The following is a 22,000-nucleotide window of genomic DNA, read 5'->3' as shown; positions in this document are numbered from 1 at the left end:
CGTGTGTCTAGGGGAACACGTATTTGGATACTAATTTCTCAGAAATAACTTATGAATGAGATGTCACCGCCTCATGCTTGCGGAACCCGTGCAGGGGCCTGTGCGTGGTTTGACAACTGACGACCGCGCCCGTCGTTGGGGTTGCCTGTGCGCTCGACTGGACAGGGGTTGGCGGAGGGTGCTTGCGCACGTTGATTGCATTATAACGCGAGCAGGTCTGTAGGCTATGCTATGCGCTATTTGGATAGTTTACGAATACTGAGCATGTCTACACATCACTAAGAAGCATTATTTAGGAGCAGTTTGCAGGTCTGTACTGAAATTGGGAGTTGTTTGCGTGTCTACAGACTGCGTATTGTGACCCCAAGCATAACATGGCGTGTATTTTGCGTCAGTGTGATAAACATACTACATCCCTAAATAAAATGTTTGAAAATAAATAGAGTTCACTCCTTCCTTCCTCTCCCCAGCAGCCCAGCGCAGCCTGAGCCATTTTCACGCCATTTCCCCGCTACAGACCACCATCTGGGATTAGGTCATAGTAGGGATGACAGTACCTTCTGGTGACAGTAAATGTGTACTAGGTCAGTTGGACTCTAGCTCTCATGGTGGAGACATTGATTGCAAAATAAAAACTTGTGTTCAGATCTGTTTTCCCGCCATTTCGCCCCACCACCTTTTATTAAGTCATGCACTATGTACATTAGTACACGTTAATGCACGTTAGCCCAACAACATGAGCTGGTAGGGGGATGTGGCGGTCGGTTGAGGATAGTGGTGGAGAGTTTAACTATTTGATTCCAAGTCCAGGTGGGTGTGGCATTCGCGAAAACTGATTCGTATTCCTAGGTTCTGTAAAGTGGAATCATGCGACTAATGCAGTAGCCATTAGGAGTGCAGCATTCTAGGTATGGGAGAGGGGGGGGGGGGTGCTAGGTCATGAATGAGCACTGTGCTCATAGTGCGAAAATGTGGAACTTCTCATTTGATCACTGAATATTGAAATTGTAAATTGAGTTATTGAATAGGATTAAAATTGAAATGGAATTTAGTACTTAGGAAATTAATACGTTAGATGAGCGATGTTGGTGTCCCATGTGTTCAGTTAAATTCGTAACATATTTACAGAAGACTATTTCTGGCGCGAATATAGTGGTTTAGGTTGGAGGCTGTGATGTCAGTGGCCACTATTTCGCGGGCCGCTTACGCGGCGTGTGTCCAGTTATAACGCCCAGCATATAGAGAACAGACGATCTTGTGTCATCACCCGACATCACGGTGGGATTCTCTGGTGGCGACGATATGAACTAAGTCAGTTAGGCTCTGGAGTCAGTGGTGAACACACTGGGTGTGGCCATCTTGAATAACGCTACTTGCTTCATCACCTGACGTCATAGTGGCGTCCTCTGGTGGTGACAATATGAACTAAGCCAGTTGGAGTCCAGACACAGTGAACACATGTGCTTGAAATTGGTTAAATAATAAAGACAAGTTCTTTTCTTTGCTTAGTAGAGGTAAGAGTGGTGTGGTGCATTATCCTGTTAGAATTTGAACTTTCCCACCACAATTCAAACCTCCCGCCAAAATCCGCCTTCTTGATTGACGTCATCACCACCATCAAGGATGACGTTATCTTCGCCATCTTCGATAACACTACTATGGGATGGATTCATCCTTGTTCCAATACTGACTACAGGGTGGTCCATTGATAGTGACCGGGCCAAATACCTCACGAAATAAGCATCAAATGAAAAAACTACAAAGAGCGAAACTCATCTAGCTTGAAGGGGGAAACCAGATGGCGCTATGGTTGGCCTGCTAGATGGCGCTGCCATAGGTCAAACGGATATCAACTGCGTTTTTTTAAACAGGAACCCTCATTTTTATTACATATTCAGGTAGTACGTAAAGAAACATGAATGTTTTATTTGGAAAACTTTTTATTAAGATGGGGCTGTAATAGTCACAAACGTATAAGTACGTGGTATCACCTAACATTCCGCCAGTGTGGACGGTATTTGCTATGTGATACATTACCAGTGTTAAAATGGACCATTTACCAATTGCGGAAAAGGTCGATATCGCGTTGATGTATGGCTATTGTGATCAAAATGCCCAACGGGCGTGTGCTATGTGTGATGCTCGGTATCCTGGACGACATCATCCAAGTGTCCGGACCGTTCACCAGATACTTACGTTATTTAAGGAAACACGAATTGTTCAACCACATGTGAAACGTCAATCACGACCTGCAACAAATGATGATTCCCAAGTAGGTGTTTTAGCTGCTGTTGCAGCTAATCCGCACATCAGTAGCAGACAAATTGCGCGATAATCGGGAATCTCAAAAACGTCGGTGCTGAGAATATTACATCAGCATCAATTGCACCCGTACCATATTTCTATGCACCAGGAATTGCATGGCGACGACTTTCAACATCGTGTACGGTTCTGCCACTGGGCACAAGAGAAATTACAGGATGATGACAGATTTTTTGCTCGCGTTCTATTTAGCGACGAAGCGTCGTTCACAAACAGCGGTAATGTAAACCAGCATAATATGCACTATTGGGCAACGGACAATCCACAATGGCTGCGACAAGTGGAACATCAGCGACCTTGGCGGTTTAATGTATAGTGCGGCATTATGTGAGGAAGGATAATTGGCCCCCATTTTATTGATGGCAATCTAAATGGTGCAATGTATGCTGATTTCCTACGTAATGCTCTACCGATGTTACTACAAGATGTTTCATGGCACGACAGAATGGCGATGTACTTCTAACATGATAGATGTCCGGCACATAGCTCGCATGCAGTTGAAGTGGTACAGAATAGCATATTTCATGACAGGTGGATTGGTCATTGAAGCACCTTACCATGGCCCGCAAGTTCACCATATCTGACGTCCCCGGATTTCTTTCTGTGGGGAAAGTTGAAGGACATTTGCTATCGTGGTCCACCGACAACACCTGACAACATGCGTCAGTGCATTGTCAATGCATTTGTGCGAACATTACGGAAGGCAAACTACTCGCTGTTGAGAGGAATGTCGTTACACGTATTGCCAAATGCATTGAGGTTGACAGACATCATGTTGCGCATTTATTACATTAATGTGGTATTTTCAGGTAATCTCGCTGTAACAGCATGCGTTCTCAGAAATGATAAGTTCACAAAGTTACATGTGTCACATTAGAACAACCGAAATAAAATGTTCAAACATACCTACGTTCTGTATTTTAATTTAAAAAACCTATCTGTTACCAACTGTTCGTCTAAAATTGTGAGCCATTTCTTTGTGACTATTACAGCGCCATCTATCACAAAGCGAAAAAAGTTATCCAACTAAAACATTCATATTTCCTTACATGCTACACGAATATGTAATAAAAATCAGGGTTGCTATTTAAGAAAAACGCAGTTGATATCCGTTTGACCTATGGCAGCGCCATCTAGTGGGCCAACCATAGCACCATCTGGTTTCCCCCTTCAAGCTCGATCAGTTTCGTTCTGTGTAGTTTTTTCTTTTGATGCTTATTTCGTGAGATATTTGGCCCGGTCACAATCAATGGACCACCCAGTATATCTGCATCTATCAGCTCCTGCACATTGGCCTTTGTTTTTGTGGCATAGTTTGTTAGCTGTCAGGCGCCTTGCCTTGTGACAGATGGGCGGGCCTTCGGTGGTCATTAGGCAATAACAGGAACTGTTTGAAATAGCCATGAGGCATGAAGAGGGGAAGGAGGCATCGCATGCAACACTGATACAGGTAGTGTCACTGACCTGTCGAATCTGAGGAATGACAGTGTGGATGTTGTCGACCAGTGGTGCAGCAGATGGTATCATGGCAGGATGAGCGTGGAATGTACGACATGCATGAGTCAGGTTGTCAGAAGTATCCATGACTAACTGATGGAGCAGGTTGTTGCTGTTTCAAAGGGTGTCAATGTCACAACGTTGGAGTAAGTGCTCTGTGAGGGAGTTGGCGAGTTGAGCTGTCAGAAATGTACAGTTGAATAATGATTGGATGAGCGTGTCTTAGCCAGAGGTGGGGGCTGTAACCAGTGGAGTGAAGAAACCTCATATACATGTGCCAGAAGTACGGTTGAAAAGTGCAGCAGACTGGATGTCCAGAGAGAGGCCTTAAGCGCTTAAGAAAGTCAATTCCAAGGACAGGACTCTCAACATCTGCCAGATGGAAGGTCCACAGAACTGCAGATCAGAAGTGAATTGCAACTGTAGCATGACTGCACAATGGAGTTCGATGTCTGAACTATTAGCTGCTGTCCAGTGTGGCGGATGTCTGGACTATTAGCTGCTGTCCAGTGTGGCGGAGTGGTTCTAGGCGCTTTAGTCTGGAACCGCGCGACCGCTATGATCGCAGGTTCGAATCCTACCTTGGGCATGGATGTGTGTGATGACCTTAGGTTAGTTAGGTTTAAGTAGTTCTAAATTCTAGGTAACTGATGACCTCAGATGTTAAGTCCCATAGTGCTCAGAGCCATTTGAACCAACCAGTTATTAGCCAGGCAGAGTGTATCAGGTGAGGGTAAGATGTTGTTGGAAAGAGAGAGTATGGGATAATGCTTGCATCAGCCCCAGTGTCAATCAAGACGTGCATTAGTTCATCTTGGTTAAACTGTCAAGCATAAAGAGGCATCCAGACCCAACGTGATTGATTGATGATGGCTGATTTTGAGGGCAACGCTCTGGACAAGAGATGTGGGATGTGGTGCCTACTGTGGCCCACGTGGTACATACTGTAGCCCATGTGGTGACTTTTAAATCACACATGGGAGATGGCAATTACAAGCAGCATCCCTGAAGTTCACGTTGATCCAACACAGTGGGTAGGTATGGGAGAGTGCATACATGAAGTTCTGATGTCTGCCACTAAACTGTGGAGGGAGCCATCGAGTGTAGAAGGTGAGGAGTGGGTGGAAGGGAGTGTAGGTAGTGCAGCTGGTCTGCCACTAGGTGGCTGCACTGCTCTGTCGCATTATGCATGTGACTATTACAGCGCCATCTATCACAAAGCGAAAAACGTTATCCAACTAAAACATTCATATTTCTTTACATGCTACACGAATATGTAATAAAAAATGGGGGTTGCTATTTTAAAAAAAACGCAGTTGATATCCGTTTGACCTATGGCAGCGCCATCTAGTGGGCCAACCATAGCACCATCTGGTTTACCCCTTCAAGCTCGACCAGTTTCGTTCTGTGTAGTTTTTTCTTTTGACGTTTATTTCGTGAGATATTTGGCCCGGTCACGATCAATGGACCACCCAGTATATCTGCATCTATCAGCTCCTGCACATTGGCCTTAGTTTTTGTGGCATAGTTTGTTAGCTGTCAGGCGCCTTGCCTTGTGACAGATGGGCGGGCCTTCGTTGGTCATTAGGCAATAACAGGAACTGTTTGAAATAGCCATGAGGCGTGAAGAGGGGAAGGAGGCATCGCATGCAACACTGATACAGGTAGTGGCACTGACCTGTCGAATCTGAGGAATGACAGTGTGGATGTTGTCGACCAGTGGTGCAGCAGATGGTATCATTGCAGGATGAGCTTGAAATGTACGACATGCATGAGTCAGGTTGTCAGAAGCATCCATGACTAACTGATGGAGCAGGTTGTTGCTGTTTCAAAGGGTGTCAATGTCACAACGTTGGAGTAAGAGCTCGGTGAGGGAGTTGGCGAGTTGAGCTGTCAGAAATGTACAGTTGAATAATGATTGGATGAGCGTGTCATAGCCAGAGGTGGGGGCTGTAACCAGTGGAGTGAAGAAACCTCATATGCATGTGCCAGAAGTACGGTTGAAAAGTGCAGCAGACTGGATGTCCAGAGAGAGGCCTTAAGCACTTAAGAAAGTCAATTCCAAGGACAGGACTCTCAACATCCGCCAGATGGAAGGTCCACAGAACTGCAGATCAGAAGTGAATTGCAACTGTAGCATGGCTTCACAATGGAGTTTGATGTCTAAACTATTAGCTGCTGGCCAGTGTGGCGGAGTGGTTCTAGGTGCTTTAGTCTGGAACCGCGCGACCGCTATCGTCGCAGGTTCGAATTCTACCTAGGGCATGGATGTGTGTGATGACCTTAGGTTAGTTAGGTTTAAGTAGTTCTAAATTCTAGGTAACTGATGACCTCAGATGTTAAGTCCCATAGTGCTCAGAGCCATTTGAACCAACCAGTTATTAGCCAGGCAGAGTGTATCAGGTGAGGGTAAGATGTTGTTGGAAAGAGAGATATGGGATAATGCTTGCATCAGCCCCAGTGTCAATCAAGACGTGCATTAGTTCATGTTGGTTAAACTGTCGAGCATAAAGAGGCATCCAGACCCAACGTGATTGATCGATGATGGCTGATTTTGAGGGTAACGCTCTGGACAAGAGATGTGGGATGTGGTGCCTACTGTGGCCCACGTGGTACACACTGTAGCCCATGTGGTGACTTTCAAATCACACAGCATCCTTGAAGTTCACGTTGATCCAACACAGTGGGTAGGTAGAGGGGAGTGCAAACATGAAGTTCTGATGTCTGCCACTAAAGTGTGGTGGGAGCCATCGAGTGTAGAAGCTGAGGAGTGGGTGAAAGGGAGTGTAGGTAGTGCAGCTGGTCTGCCGCTAGGTGGCTGCACTGCTCTGTCGCATTATGCATGAGATCTCATTGGACCTACTTCGGTTGGGTGAGAAGGAAGGGAAGCCACATCTGAAGAAGGACTAACAACGAATGAAGCAGAATCTGTTAATCTGTTCTTGCAGAAGTGACGAGCTGGCAGTGTTGCACGACTTGGTATGCACAATCCGCATGCCAAAATCAATGTTCCAGTGTTTCTGTAGACAAATAATAAGAGTTGTAGTTGGATGTCCTACAGAAGCTTGACTATGAAAATGGTCACGAGGCTAGCAGGATGTTAGAATCAAAAAGAGCACGTAAGTGACGCCAGAGTTGAAGGAGATTCTATCATCAATTTTTTCTGCATGGAAACATGATGAAAGGCTTCCTCTGGTGAACTGAGAAACGTGCTTGATGATGATCTGCCTTGTGTTGAAGTACCTCAGCAGCAGGAGGCAGTGTCATGGTTAAATCACTGAAAAGTTCCAAGGCGGTGTGTAAATATCCAGCGAGGCACACAAACCATGTATCATCACTGGTGATGCTGCTAATAATATCCAGAACAGAGTCCACCAGGGCAAAGCATGTGAAAGGTCTGTCCGTATTGAGGGGAGGCAGCTTATGAAGTGGCCAGGGGGGGGGGTGACCTGAGCCAGCACTGAAGCACAAAACCATGTAATAGATATGCTCGACAGAGCGAGGGTGGCATGCAACAGTGGTACAGTGCGTAACATCATGGTCATAGTTGTGTGTGTGGGGGGGGGGGGGGGGGGGAATTCAGGGGGTCACTCATCACAGCAGATGTGGATGTTGTTTGATAACATGGGTGCGAATGCAGATGATGTGGAAGACACTACCAGGGTCGTAGCAATAGCTGTAGCTGTTATAACATGAAAGAGTCCAGAATGCTCGGACTGAGTGGATGGGGCGGCACTGCCCAAAGGCCAGAAAAATGACACAAACTGTGATAGGTAAATGCTCACGTGCTGCACAGACTGATCTGGGGACATTACGCCTGGATCCTGTTTGATCACCATTTGTTCGAGCTGGGCATTCATTGCGCTATAATCTAAAGTGTCCAAGATGGCTGCCATCGACGGTGGAGGGGCGGCAGCAGACTCCACTCAGAAGACGAGAAGGGGGCGTGAAACGTAGTATTCGACATACTTTAGACGACACTCGGTACTGCACTCGAATATATTGCTTGGCACACGATCTCTGATGTGTAATACGACAAAGAGGCACTGATCCTGGCAAACATTCTTCACAACTAATGGCGGTAACCACTGAGGAAAGTCAGCTTGACACGAAACGCACAGTAAGGGGGTCACCACTGTGGTTACTCCAATACTACGTCATAGTAGAAAGTACTAGAGGCACACTTTTCAATTATATACACTTTATTATCAGCGTCTTTACACAAAGCTCGTGGCGAATAATAACAATGACATACAAGACGAGGCAGACAAGAAAACACACAGCAAAACAAGTCAAAGAGTTCATCTTCACGGCGGTGGCTGTCGACTCATATTGAGTCAATTGCCGCAAAAAAAAAGTATAAATCATCTTGTTTACAGTACCTACAAGCACCTTTAAGGAAACATTACTATGAATTGTGCTTCTGCAAATATCAGTATTTATAGAAATAATGAGAATTGTAAAACTACACAGCATTAAATTCATACTTTAGGGCTATTAATTTACTATAATTTTAACTTTTAAAATTATTATATGATCTCGGAACATGAATATTAAGAAGTAAATCATTCAGCACTTCTTGATTATGTGTGATACATAGACTGAGGTGCCAAGGAAACTAGTATAGTTATGTGTATTTAAATACAGGGATATATAAACAGGCAGAATAAGGCGCTGCAATCGGCAATGCCTACACAGGGTGTTACAAAAAGGTACGGCCGAACTTTCAGGAAACATTCCTCAGACACAAAGAAAGAAAATATGTTATGTGGACATGTGTCTGGAAACGCTTACCTTCCATGTTAGAGCTCATTTTATTACTTCTCTTCAAATCACATTAATCATGGAATGGAAACACACAGAAACAGAACTTACCAGCGTGACTTCAAACACTTTGTTACAGGAAATGTTCAAAATGTCCTCCGTTAGCGAGGATACATGCATCCACCCTCTGTCGCATGGAATCCCTGATGCGCTGATGCAGCCCTGGAGAATGGTGTATTGTATCACAGCCGTCCACAATACGAGCACGAAGAGTCTCTACATTTGGTACCGGGGTTGCGTAAACAAGAGCTTTCAAATGCCCCCATAAATGAAAGTCAAGAGGGTTGAGGTCAGGAGAGCGTGGAGGCCATGGAATTGGTGCGCCTCTACCAATCCATCGGTCACCGAATCTGTTGTTGAGAAGCGTACGAACACTTCGACTGAAACGTGCAGGAGCTCCATCGTGCATGAACCACATGTTGTGTCATACTTGTAAAGGCACATGTTCTAGCAGCACAGGTAGAGTATCCCGTATGAAATCATGATAACGTGTTCCATTGAGCGTAGGTGGGAGAACATACTGACGAAATTAAAATGAGCTCTAACATGGAAATTAAGCGTTTCCGGACACATGTCCACATAACATCTTTTCTTTATTTGTGTGTGAGGAATGTTTCCTGAAAGTTTGGCCGTACCTTTTTGTAACACCCTGTATAAGGCAACAAGTGTCTGGCGCAATTATCAGATCGGTTACTGCTGCTACAATGGCAGGTTATCGAGATTTAAGTGAGTCAGAACGTGGTGCTACAGTCGGCGCATGACTGATGGGACACAGAATCTCCGAGGTAACGATGAAGAGGGGATTTTCCCGCACGACCATTTCATGAGTGTACTTGAACATCAGAAATCCGGTAGAACATCATATCTCCGACATCGCTGCGGCCAAAAAAAGGTCCTGCAAGAACGGTACCAAAGACGACTGAAGACAATCGTTCAACGTCACAGAAGTGCAGCCCCTTCGCAAACTACTGCAGATTTCAATGCTGAGCCATCAACAAGCATCATCGATATGTGCTTTCGGAGCTGAAGATCCACTCTTGCACTCTTGATGACTGAAAGACACAAAGCTTACTCCTCGATGGGTGATGACAGGAGACATGTTGCCTGGTCAGGCTAGTCTCGTTTCAAATCGTATCGAACAGATGGACGTGTAGTGGCGTGGAGACAACCTCATGAATTCATGGACCATGCATGTCAGCAGGGGACTGTTCAAGCTGGTGGAGGCTCTGTAATAGTGTAGGCGTGTGCAGTTGGAGTGATAAGGGACGCCTGATACGTCTAGATATGACTCTGACAGGTGACATGCACGTAAGCAGCCTGTCTGATCACCTGCATCCTTTCACATCCATTGTACATTTCGACGAACTTGGGCAATTCCAGCACGACAATGCGACTCCCCACACGTCCAGAATTGCTATAGAGTGGTTCCAGGAACACTCTTCTGAGTTTAAATACTTCTGCCGCCCACCAAAATCCCAGACATGAATATTATTGAGCGTATCTGGGATGCTTTGCCATGTGCTGTTCAGAAGAGATCTCCACACCGTCGTACTCTTATGGTTTTATGGACAGCACTGCAGGATTCATGGTGCCGTTCCCTCCAGACATTAGTTGAGTCCATGCCACATTGTGTTGCAGCACTTCCGTGTGCACACGGGGGCCCTACATGATATTAGGCAGGTGTACCAGTTTCTTTGACTCTTCAGTGTATATTTTATATTGTAACATTATCTTGGAATCTACGAATTAACCATTTTGTGGCTGCTGGGTCCGAGTGTCCTGCTTGCCCGGCCAGCTAGAGAGTGAATCTACTGTATTGTGCACCTTGTGCAGGCAGCTGTCTCAGCCCTATGACCCCTCAGGCTACAGCAGCTGTAGACTAATCGAATCGGATGTTCGCAAGTGCACATTGAACCAGTCTTCAACAATACTCTTTATAACATTAGTATCATACTGTGAGGTCTCAGTGGTTGCAATTCTTACAACCACAAAAGAGACTAATCAAGCTTTCTATTATAAGATTGCTATGTGCTGAGAAAAAGTTATTTTAAAAATATGATATGAATTTCTTATTTGAAATTGAAAACTTGTGTAACCTGAGTTATATAATACCAATATATGTGCCTATAACCTATTAAAATCTCATTAACATTGGATAAACAAGTTTCGAGATATTTAGTTTTAAAGTGAACAGTTCCTAGCGAAGATTCCCAAAATCTGGACCATCTTCCGTTCTGCATGACAGTGATACATCAGTTATGTATGATAATTCACACTATTTCTAATTGAGCATGTTTGTATCATGTGTAGGTATTTTGTCGATCAGAAATTTAGTTTACAGTTACTTGGCCATGCATGTCGTTTTCTGTTCCACGCACTGTGAGAATTGCTAACGAGAGAACCTCCCCATCGTAGAGTTGGTTATAAGTTGGCACAGTGGATAGGCCTTGAAAAACTGAACACAGATCAATCGAGAAAACAGGAAGAAGTTGTGTGGAACTATGAAAAAAAAAACAAGCAAAATATACAAACTGAGTAGTCCATGCGCAAGATAGGCAACATCAAGGATAGGGTGAGCTCAGGAGTGCCGTGGTCCTGTGGTTAGCGTGAGCCTTGGTTCAAGTCTTCCCTCGAGTGGAAAGTTTAATTTTTTTTATTTTCAGACAATTATTATCTGTCCGTGCGTCCGATGCGATGTAACTGCGCCGTAGTATGGGGACGCTACACCTAAACAAACATCAAAACAAAACATATGTTTTGACAGAGCACAGGGAAAACTGTGCGACTGTGAAACTGTTGCATTCATCTGTTGCAGTTTATGTGACAAATTCTTATGATTTCATCACTTTTTTGGGAGTGATTATCACATCCACAAGAAAACCTAAATCGGGCAAGGTAGAAGAATCTTTTTACCCATTCCCCAAGTGTACATGTTAGGTGGGTCGACAACATATTCCTGTCTTGTGACGCACATGCCGTCACAAGTGTCGAATAGAATATATCAGACGTGTTTTTCTGTGGAGGAATCGGTTGACCTATGACCTTGCGATCAAATGTTTTCGGTTCTCATTGGAGAGGCACGTCCTTTCGTCTACTAATCGCACGGTTTGCGGTGCGGTCGCAAAACACAGACACTAAACTTATTACAGTGAACAGAGAAGTCAATGAACGAACGGACAGATCATAACTTTGCGAAAATAAAGAAAATAAAATTTTCACTCGAGGGAAGACTTGAACCGCAGACCTTTCGTTCCGCAGCTCCTCACGCTAACCACGGGACCACGGCGCTCCTGATCCTATATTATTCTTGATGTTACCTATCTTTCGCATAGACTACTCAAATTGTATATTTTGCTTATTTTTTTCATAGTTCCACACAACTTCTTCCTGTTTTCTCGATTGATCTGTGTTCAGTTTTTCAAGGCCTATCCGCTGTGCCAACTTATAACTAAATCTGAGGGGGGTGCGATGGGGAGGTTCCCTTGTAAGAAAGTGCACATATCTTGCTGCACTATTCGCCTTTTACAACATCTGATATATAATTTCTGTAGGATAACTCATGCCCTTTCACATCATACAGGGTATCTCTCCTAAGAATAGCCAGACGCATTTTCTCTGGTGTTTCAGCAGACATATGCAATTTCCTTTTTGCATTCTGTAGCATGAGTCAGCCCAGACCAATAGTGCTCATTACTTCTTTCATGCGACCCCCAATATTAGCGGAAACCGCCAGTTTGTTTCCCATTACAAACAAAATAATTTTTGAAACGAGTTTTGCGTCCCCATTCGTTAGAGCGATCCCAGATTAGTCTAGTGCAATGTTTCTTTTATCGATAGGAATTGACAGGGACAGTAAAATATGAAGAAAAACCAGCACTCCATCAGTGACATCAGTGCCCTGGCCCTTGCTAGCTGCTGCCTCCAAGCATTGAGTCGTTGCTTGAGTGCTACTAGATTGACTCATAAGCAGAAAGGAACCAGGACGAAGAGAAAGCTGTAGGGATTTCCGACATAGGAAGAAGAGCAAATAATGACAGCATTGGCAGGAAAGTTGAAACGCGAGTAACAGCGAACCGCCATTCTATTGTGCACATTCCCTGCTCCCATAGGTAGGTGAATATGAATGTCCCTAAAGCCATTGGCACAGGGACGAGTTAGCGAAGGTGCTCTACGACTTTTGTGACGCCTTTTCCGGCTATTTCACGTTCTGCAGCCACTTCGTCAAGTGAAGCATAAAATAATTCTGTGATATTTCGGCGCTGTGTCACGTAAAGTAGAACCTGTTGGAAGCAAGAGCGCTTCTTATGTCACAAGCAGAAAGCTTGAGCCGTCCAGAAAGCAAGCCGCCATATTGTACTTGCCTTGTTAAGTAGAAGCCCATATTCGGTAGGTTTTGTGTTATACCTTACACCCCATGAATATATGCTGTTTCTAAGCACCGGCTATTGAATGTCTCGAGAACGAATCGTTATTTTTACGATTTGTTGTAATAACATTACGAGAAACGTCATAAAGGTCGTTAAAGAATTTTCTTATTTGGTTATTATCGCTTTTTAACACACATGTTATCAGAGTAAGCTGCTTTAAGGCACGGTGCAGTAAAGAATCCTGAAAAACATGCCGTTATTGTTGGGATTTTTTATAATTAAATGTAAATTTATAACATATAGGTGATTAAAGACTACAGACGATTTCAAGATAAAATCCGAACCCTCTTATAATGTAGCTGCAGTCTAGTGAAGTGTGAAGAGGCACCATGTTACAGTGCAGAGATTAGGCCAGTATAAGGCTCTCGTCATCTAAGTTACTCGAAATTCTAGGGCCCAAAAGTCTCCAACCATCGGTAGATGTGCCAAAAATAAACTGACGGCTCCAGTATGTAAGAACTTATTTTGTGGAAGTAAGTTACCTCAACAATGAGGTCACTAATTCGCAACAAATAACGGCTAGAGGCATTACACTTCACAGAAAGAGACATGGAGGGAGAAACAAAATACACTACTGGCCATTAAAATGCTACACCAAGAAGAAATGCAGGTGATAAACGGGTATTCATTGGACAAATATATTATACTAGAACTGACATGTGACTACATTTTCACGCAGTTTGGATGCATAGATCCTGAGAAATCAGTACCCAGAACAACCACCTCTGGCCCTAATAATGGCCTTGATACGCCTGGGCATTGAGTCAAACAGAGCTCGGGTGGCGTGTACAGGTACAACTGCCCATGCACCTTCAACATGATACCACAGTTCATCAAGAGTAGTGATGCGTATTGTGACGAGCCAGCTGCTTGGCCACCATTGACCAGACGTTTTCAATTGGTGAGAGATCTGGAGAATGTGCTGGCAGGGCAGCAGTCGAACATTTTCTGTATCCAGAAGGGCCCATACAGGACCTGCAACATGCGGTCGTGCATTATCCTGCTGAAATGTGGGGTTTTGCAGGGATCAAATTAAGGGTGGAGCCACGGGTCGTAACACATCTGAAATGTAACGTCCACTGTTCAAAATGCCGTCAATGCGAACAAGAGGTGACCGAAACGTGTAACCAATGGCACTCCATATCATCATGTCGGGTGATATGCCAGTATGGCGATGACGATTACACGCTTCCAATGTGCGTTCACCACGATGTCGCCAAACACAGATACGTCCATCATGATGCTGTAACAGAATTTGAATTCATCCGAAAAAATCACGTTTTGCCATTCGTGCACCCAAGTTCGTCGTTGAATACACCATCGCAGGCGCTCTTATCTGTGATTCAGCGTCAAGGCTAATCGCAGCCATGGTCTCCAAGCTGATAGTCCATGCTGCTGCAAACGTCGTCGAACTGTTCGTGCAGATGGTTGTTGTCTTGCAAACGTCCCCATCTGTTGACTTAGGGATCGAGACGTGGCTGCACAATCCGTTAAAGCCATGCGGATAAGATGCCTGTCATCTCGACTGCTAGTGATACGAGGCCGTTGGGATCCAGCATGGCGTTCCGTATTACCCTCCCAAACCCACCGATTCCATATTCTGCTAACAGTCGTTGGATCTCGACCAACGCGAGCAGCAATGTCGCGATACAATAAACCACAATCGCGATAGGCTACAATCCGATCTTTATCAAAGTCGGAAACGTGATGGTACGCATTTCTCCTCCTTACACGAGGCATCACAACAAAGTTCACCAGGCAACGCCGATCAACTGCTTTTTGTGTATGGGAAATCGGTTGGGAACTTTCCTCATGTCAAAACGTTGTAGGTGTCGCCACCTGCGCCAACCTTGTGTGAATGCTCTGAAAAGCTAATCATTTTCATATCACAGCATCTTCTTCCTGTCGGTTAAATTTCGCGTCTGTAGCACGTCATCTTCGTGGTGTAGCAATTTTAATGGGCAGTAGTGTAGATAGGAACTGTTCGAATATTGAATGAGATACTGTATGGAAAAATATATACAGCATTGTATAAAATGGTAAAAATATAATTAGCACAAATGAAAGGCTGAATGAAATAGGGATTAGCCAAACAAACCTGTGTCAGAAATGTTATCTTTAAGACACAGTAGTACATAGATTTACATGTGCTGGCAATATACGAAACTGGAAACGGCTCAGAGATCAACTAGCTTTTCTTATGAGATCTTCAAAAGACCATTTTGTACCAACAATGCTCCGCAGGCTGCAGGCTCGCTATTTTCCAACATTAAAAAAAAAAAATGGTATTCATTGGTTAATGAAACAGTACATGAGCAATGTCATTAATGATCTGGGAGATGACAATGGAATTGAATTCCACATGAATATGAAGTGCGAATTACATAAAATTATCAAGTATGCAGACCAGGAAAGTAGCATGAAAACATGCTTAAAATTGTTTTAAAAAGAGTGGGCACAGCATAACAACAGCAACCGTTAAAAATAAAAAATCTTATGTGGTAAGTTATATGGACTTTTTTAATTTCTGTTACTTAATTTACGTTTAAAAGTAGTTTAAGCAACACATCAACGTATCATGGTGAAATGCTCTGCAAGAAAATGTTAAAATCGCTTCATTCTGTGGATATGAATATTTTCCGATTTTGTCCTTTATTTTATCGTTTGTTTATTTTATTTAAAAAATAATTCTTTCATTAACATACCAATTTGAAGAATGATCTGACAGTGAATGAGTTTTGTATACACTTTTGTGTAACATTGTAATTCATTGTATTTAAATACAATGCATGGTTTTTGAAAAATCGTGCAGTATCTAATTTTTCTCTTCACCTTCATATTTTCCAGAAGTTGGTGGGGCTTCCTTACGACATTAATGGAAATAATTTCAGTAAAATTTAATGTTATGAGCATTCTCTGTTATGGGCGAGTTTGCTCATATTGGTGAATATTTATAAGCTACTGTTCTCACTGACCCTGACATATATCTTTACCTTTTTATTACATGTTCATGGATACTGAAATTTTTATCTGTGTATACCACAGCCAGAAGAACACGACTAGCACATGGACAAGGGAGGAAATGAGCATTTTAATAGCATTAACGATGGAATTTTATGCACATCTATTTTAGTGAACAAACTGTATTGTTTGCCAGCCAAAGGAAGCAGACAACTCCACTGGAGAGCGCTGAAAGCCTAAAATCACATTAAATAGTTCCTCCTGTATCCTGACAATGCTGTGTCCCTGACGTTTGACATTCTGCCTGTGTGCACATCAACGTTAGCTGCCTTGTCTGGTGTACTGATGCCTTAAAGCCTGTTTTCACTAGCAAGTAAATTCCGCAAGTAACTTCTGCAAGTACTTGTTGACACGCTTATATTGGAACAAAAATTTGTACAAGTTTTCTTCTGCAAGTCGCTTGTGTAAGAAACTTGCTGTAAGTAGTTAAGGGAGTGTTTCTACAAGAGTCACGTTGTGAGAGAGGCAAGTTGAAGTTCACAATGTCGAGCACAGAAACCAGAGCAGCCGCTATGTTATTGCATTATTATTATTATTGAAGAAAGAAAGGTGAGGGATAAAGTTTTAAGAAAACATTAAGTGTTTTGGTTAAGAAGTAGGTGCAGAGACGTACATGTTTAAGTTTTCAAGGAACTTTATTAAATAGACTAAAGTCAGAGAACTCTGGTCAGATTAAAAACTTTCTTAGAATGTCATATGCAAGTTTTGAATGACTTTTGTCTGTTGTAGAATCAAATATTTGGAAACAGGATGCAAAAATGCAGCAAACTATTTCACCCAAAGATTGCCTTTTTATCACCCTTCCATTTTTAGTAATAGGTAAGAGAAAAAGCACTTAACTATAAAACATTTGTTTATGGTTACTACACAGCCTACTCATTTATTTATTTTGTCTATTTTCAGGAGATTCGTTCCACCCCATCACATATCTTTTTCATGTGCCTTGTGCCTGTGTATACAATTTCAAGCACTGATCTCAACTGCTGTCAAGCTTTGTATGAATGTTTGAAAAGAGAGTATTTAAAAGTTGGTATTTTGCTATTTCATAAGTTCACTCAAATAATTCACTTAAGTAGAACATTTGAAAAATAATTACCTTGTGAATGATCCACTTTGATTAATTCAGATAAAATAACTACCACATCTGATGGAGTGTCCATTGTGGAAACAAAGTTATATCATCTGATATCCAAAGATTATTTCAAGCATCATTATCTGCCAAAATTTTTCAAAATTGCTTTTTGAATTCTGCCTTGTAATTTTTTGTGCTTTCTGCTTGCAACAAAGCTTTAACAAATAAGTTCTGAAGGAACACAACCACCATACACTTGAATTTCATCAGTGGGTTTCTGCATCATTCCCACATTCCCAAGGCATTTTTCTAAATAACATCAGAATCCGACAATGACAATTTCTTCCTTTTGCTAGGAGTCCTTGTGATTTCTGTTTCCACACAATGTTTCTACAAAATAGTAGACCTATTTGCGTCAAATTAGTTTTCTTTGTTACCTTAGTCTCTTAAGTGAAACAAATACCATAGTGTAGTATGTTTCTTACTATTCATTTTCGTAAATTTCAGATATAAATATAGTTATCTATATTTTTAGGTACCATGAAACTTAGATGAATGGTTACAGATAGCCAGTGTTCAAAACAGATGGGACCTTTCAAATTGTTGGTGCTATGGGTGGAAAACTTGTAGTCATAAGGGTTCCCAAGGAAGAAAGCGATGTTGTACTTCAATTATAAAGGCATATAAAGTATTGTGCTATTAGCACTGGTTGTATGTGTCTGTACATTTCATTTCTTTGAAACGGCAAGTAATGATGGAATATCTGATGGTGGAATTTTTGATAAGAATGAACTGTCAGACTGTATTGAGCCTAATAATATGAATTTACTCGTTCCTCGAATTTTTCCCAGCAGAACTGTTCAGACATCATATGTTATTGTTGTTGATGATACAATTGCTTTAAAAAAATTATTATTATGTAGTGTTATATTGTATTATTTAAAGGGTCAGACATAGCAAAAATCGAGTGTTTGATTATCGGCTGTCTAGAGAAAGAAATATGTCTCAAAACTTTTTTCTTATTTATCTCCAAACACCTTTGATTATTACAAACTCCAGTTCTTCTGAACTCAGAAAAATCAAGGAAAATTGTCAAGGCAGTTTGTATTCTCCACAACTTTTAAATGATAAGTGAGAGTAGCAATTCCCTTCATTCAGCACATTTGATGTTCAAGATTCACAAATTCAAGGATAATGGCGTGAAGACAGGTAGATGGAAGCAAATGTACTACTGGATCCCTAAACATGCATAATTGGCCACTGCCAGTCAAGGAAGTGCGAAATAATTTTGCAGATTACTTTGTTTCGCCAGAAAGGAAGTTGACTGGCAATAAGGACGTCTTTAAATTTTCACTGTGTTTTTCATCTTAGCATATACATGCATTTGTATTGAATGTGGCGAATACTATTAGCAAAATGTAAAATTTGTTTCAGTTACTAAATTGTCCTGTGTATTCTTTGGTGTGTAGGGTTGAAACAAAAATTTCAATGAATCAAAGTGTTCCATCTTGCTTGTGTACAAATAATCTGGAATCCGTCCACTTTTTCATTTGCTCATTTTGATCACTTCTTGACTATATTCCGCATGCACATTATGAACTTTTTTTCCTGTTGTGTCGTCTGTTGTACCAAAATCTGTCGCAGTGTTTTCGAGATCTGGTTTTTCATTCTATTTTTGAAGCCCATGTGATTTATGTCCCACAGTTTTGGGATGCACTCCGTTTTTGTACTAGTAACTGCGGTTTTTCGCAATTCCACACGAATTTTGTCACCGACACTGTTTCCACGTCAAATAGCCTGGATGTAGTTTTTGCAAGCTACTTGCGGAAGTTTACATACCAGCAGGCACGCATTTTTAGCGGTCAGGCCGTCATGCCTGTTGGACGTAAATGAAAATGAAAGCCCATAACCGTCTGAAAATTTTACCTGTCAGGTGTAGACGTATGCTGTCTGGGCGCTCTGCCTGTCATACATGTATGCTCCTAGCCGCGAAATGGTTAACGTAACTTTTTCAGATGCTTTGAATGAGCAGAAAAATTTGACGACACACCATAAAGTGTGACATTTAGACGCTCGCTGGTTCTTTGTCCTCAGGGTGTTCATTCACAGAGCTCTCCGATCTTCGTCTTTTGGAAATCTGAAATCGTACAGGAAAAAATAATGTACAGTACAGTAATGAAGTAGCGAAGTTTTGTTCACAATACAAGTGGCAAGATAACAAGTTAGTGAGACTCCTTACACTTTAAATGTTTTTCATTTAGTTTTCGCATCACAATCGGAACTATTTGTGCATCCAAAGACTACGCGTGTCACCATTACAACTCTAAACCTTACCAAAAACTAGAGCTAAACCTATGTACACAAGCATAGGAATAAAATTACAGGAAAATTTTCTAACAGCCCCTCAGGTCAAGAAGCCAAATAATGGTGTATCACACTCAATGGTGTTATTCCCTACAACACAGGAAGAAGTCTATAAAGCAGTCAGCAAACTGAAAAACAAAAACTCAGCTGGTCTGGATGAAGTCCCCATTTTTATAATTAATGACTGTATCAAGAGCCTACTTCCACTTTTAGTTGATATTATAAATCAATTTTTCAAGCAGGGCTACTTTCCAGACTATTTAAAATATGCGAAATTACTACCTCTCTTCAAAAAAGGTGATGCAGGAATAATTGAAAATTATAGGCCAATTTCTCTACTATCATGCTTTGCAAAAATATTAGAAACTATTATGAAAGATAGGCTAATCAATTATTTAAATAAATACAACTTACTGTCTGTTGGCCAGTTTGGATTTCGATCAGGGAAAAGCACAGAATCAGCAACAGCACACCTCACAAAACACATTCTAGAAGCATTAGATAAAGGGAACTACACAACAGGTATATTTCTTGATCTAACTAAAGCGTTTGATACAGCAGACCACAACATATTGTTAAATAAGTTAGATGAACTTGGAATTAGGGGACTTGTGAAAAAGTGGTTCCAGTCATATCTAAAAAATAGAAGACAGATAACTGAAATCTCACATATTTCAAGTTGCTCAAACTATATTGTAAAGTATACTTCAGACCCAAATTATGTAAATATAGGTGTCCCACAGGGTAGTGTCCTTGGCCCAGTACTATTCCTCATTTACATAAACGACTTCCCACAGAGCATCAAGCATGGACAAACAATATTGTTTGCAGATGACTCAAATGTTCTAATCAGTGACAAATCAGCAGATGCACTAAAAGAAAAAGCCGAACAAACACTAAACAGTGTACGTGAGTGGGCATCCAATAATAAACTAACACTAGATCTTAAAAAAACAAATGCTGTTAACTTCTATGTCTGCAAAAAACCACACTTTAACAACTTTAAGTTAAACAATGAAACTATAGAATGTGTAGACTACACAAAATTTCTTGGTATGCATGTTGACAGTCAGTTAAAGTGGGAAGAACATATTAAAATACTTAGTAACAGAATTGCTACAGCATGCTATGCTCTGAGAATTCTGACTGCAGTTTGCGATACTACATGTGTCAGATCTGTATATTTTTCTTATATCCACTCTGTTATTACCTATGGAATAATATTTTGGGGAGTCAACAGTAAAAATATTCAAATAGTTTTCAAATTACAAAAAAGAGCAATTCGTATAATAACCAAGAGTGGCAGTAGGGCTCACTGCCTTGAACATTTCCAAAAGCTGGAAATCCTAACTGGCCCCTGTGAATACATTTTTCAAAGTGTTATGTATGTAAAAAAAAATATTGACTGCTATATGAAAAATTCATTAGTACACAGCTATGAAACTAGAAACCAATTCAATCTGCATCTAGAGAGGAAAAATAAAGTTAAAACTCAGCAGAGCTTGTTGTACAATGCTGTTAAATTATATAATAAATTACCCCAAAAAATAAGAGATATTGACACAATCGGACAGTTCAAAACAAAACTAAAATTTTTTTTATTAAATAAAAGTTATTACGCAGTAACGGACTATCTGAATTAAAACATGTTGTGTAATTAAAGTAGCCTGCATTGTAATACATGAGGAAATAATTATGATATGTAATCAAAAATTGTACAGTACTATAAGAAAATTACGAATCACACAAGGATATAAAACTAATTTAAGATACCTCAAAAATGTGTGTAAATACTAATTTTATGTGTATAATTGTAGGTATATTGTATTGTATATGATTTTGCTGACGAAATCCACACAATGTAAATTGTTACATGGATTAATAATGAAATCAATCAATCAATCAAAAGCTTAGAACAGCAGTATTTTGGTCAGATCAAGATGGCTCACGACTGAATTTCTTGGCTTCACAGTTCTGACGTCAGGGCCTCACCTTTTATTTTATACCTCCTGAATATTTTCTCAATAATTTATTTAGTTAAGTCGGTCTTGTTATTTGTAAGACCTCTTAGTTTCATCCATCCTCCAGTATTACTTGGCAAGAGCAGATAATCGGCGACAGCCACGGTTTCTTGCAAGGGAGGCCGTGCCACAGCGCTATATTTGAAAAGACATATCGATTTGCATCGATAGTGCCAGAGGCGACAAAGAACATCAAGCGACGAAACAGAGCTGCCAATAAAACGAAGGGCTTTTGACAAACAGCTGAAACATGAAATTGCTGTGTAGTGCTTGAAGATAACCATTGTTCATATGGTGTTTTGCTGACAGTTGTATTTAATTTAACATACTATTTATTTTCATACGTTTTTGTCATGTCAGTGAACAGAGAAGAAGTTCTAGCCGATTTTCAGGTTAGTTTCGAACAAAATTTGAGTGTCTTACAAATAATACAATGCCTCTGTTAGTTACTT

The 22,000-nt window shown here is 41.4% G+C and overlaps 1 protein-coding gene across 1 annotated transcript in view; it reads left to right on the top strand.

Moving 5' to 3' along the window:
- Positions 1-21,740: 21,740 nt before the first annotated feature.
- The window catches only part of LOC126473976 (FAS-associated factor 1), a 141,961-nt gene continuing 141,701 nt past the window's right edge, over positions 21,741-22,000 (top strand). Inside the window, exon 1 of the mRNA XM_050101362.1 lies at positions 21,741-21,940. Coding sequence (XP_049957319.1) covers positions 21,902-21,940 — 39 coding nt within the window. The 5' untranslated portion in view covers positions 21,741-21,901. The remainder of the gene's footprint in view (positions 21,941-22,000) is intronic.

This window comes from Schistocerca serialis, chromosome 4 (assembly GCF_023864345.2).
Source record: "Schistocerca serialis cubense isolate TAMUIC-IGC-003099 chromosome 4, iqSchSeri2.2, whole genome shotgun sequence".
Taxonomy (NCBI): domain Eukaryota; kingdom Metazoa; phylum Arthropoda; class Insecta; order Orthoptera; family Acrididae; genus Schistocerca; species Schistocerca serialis.
This window is presented reverse-complemented; position numbering and strand designations above follow the sequence as displayed.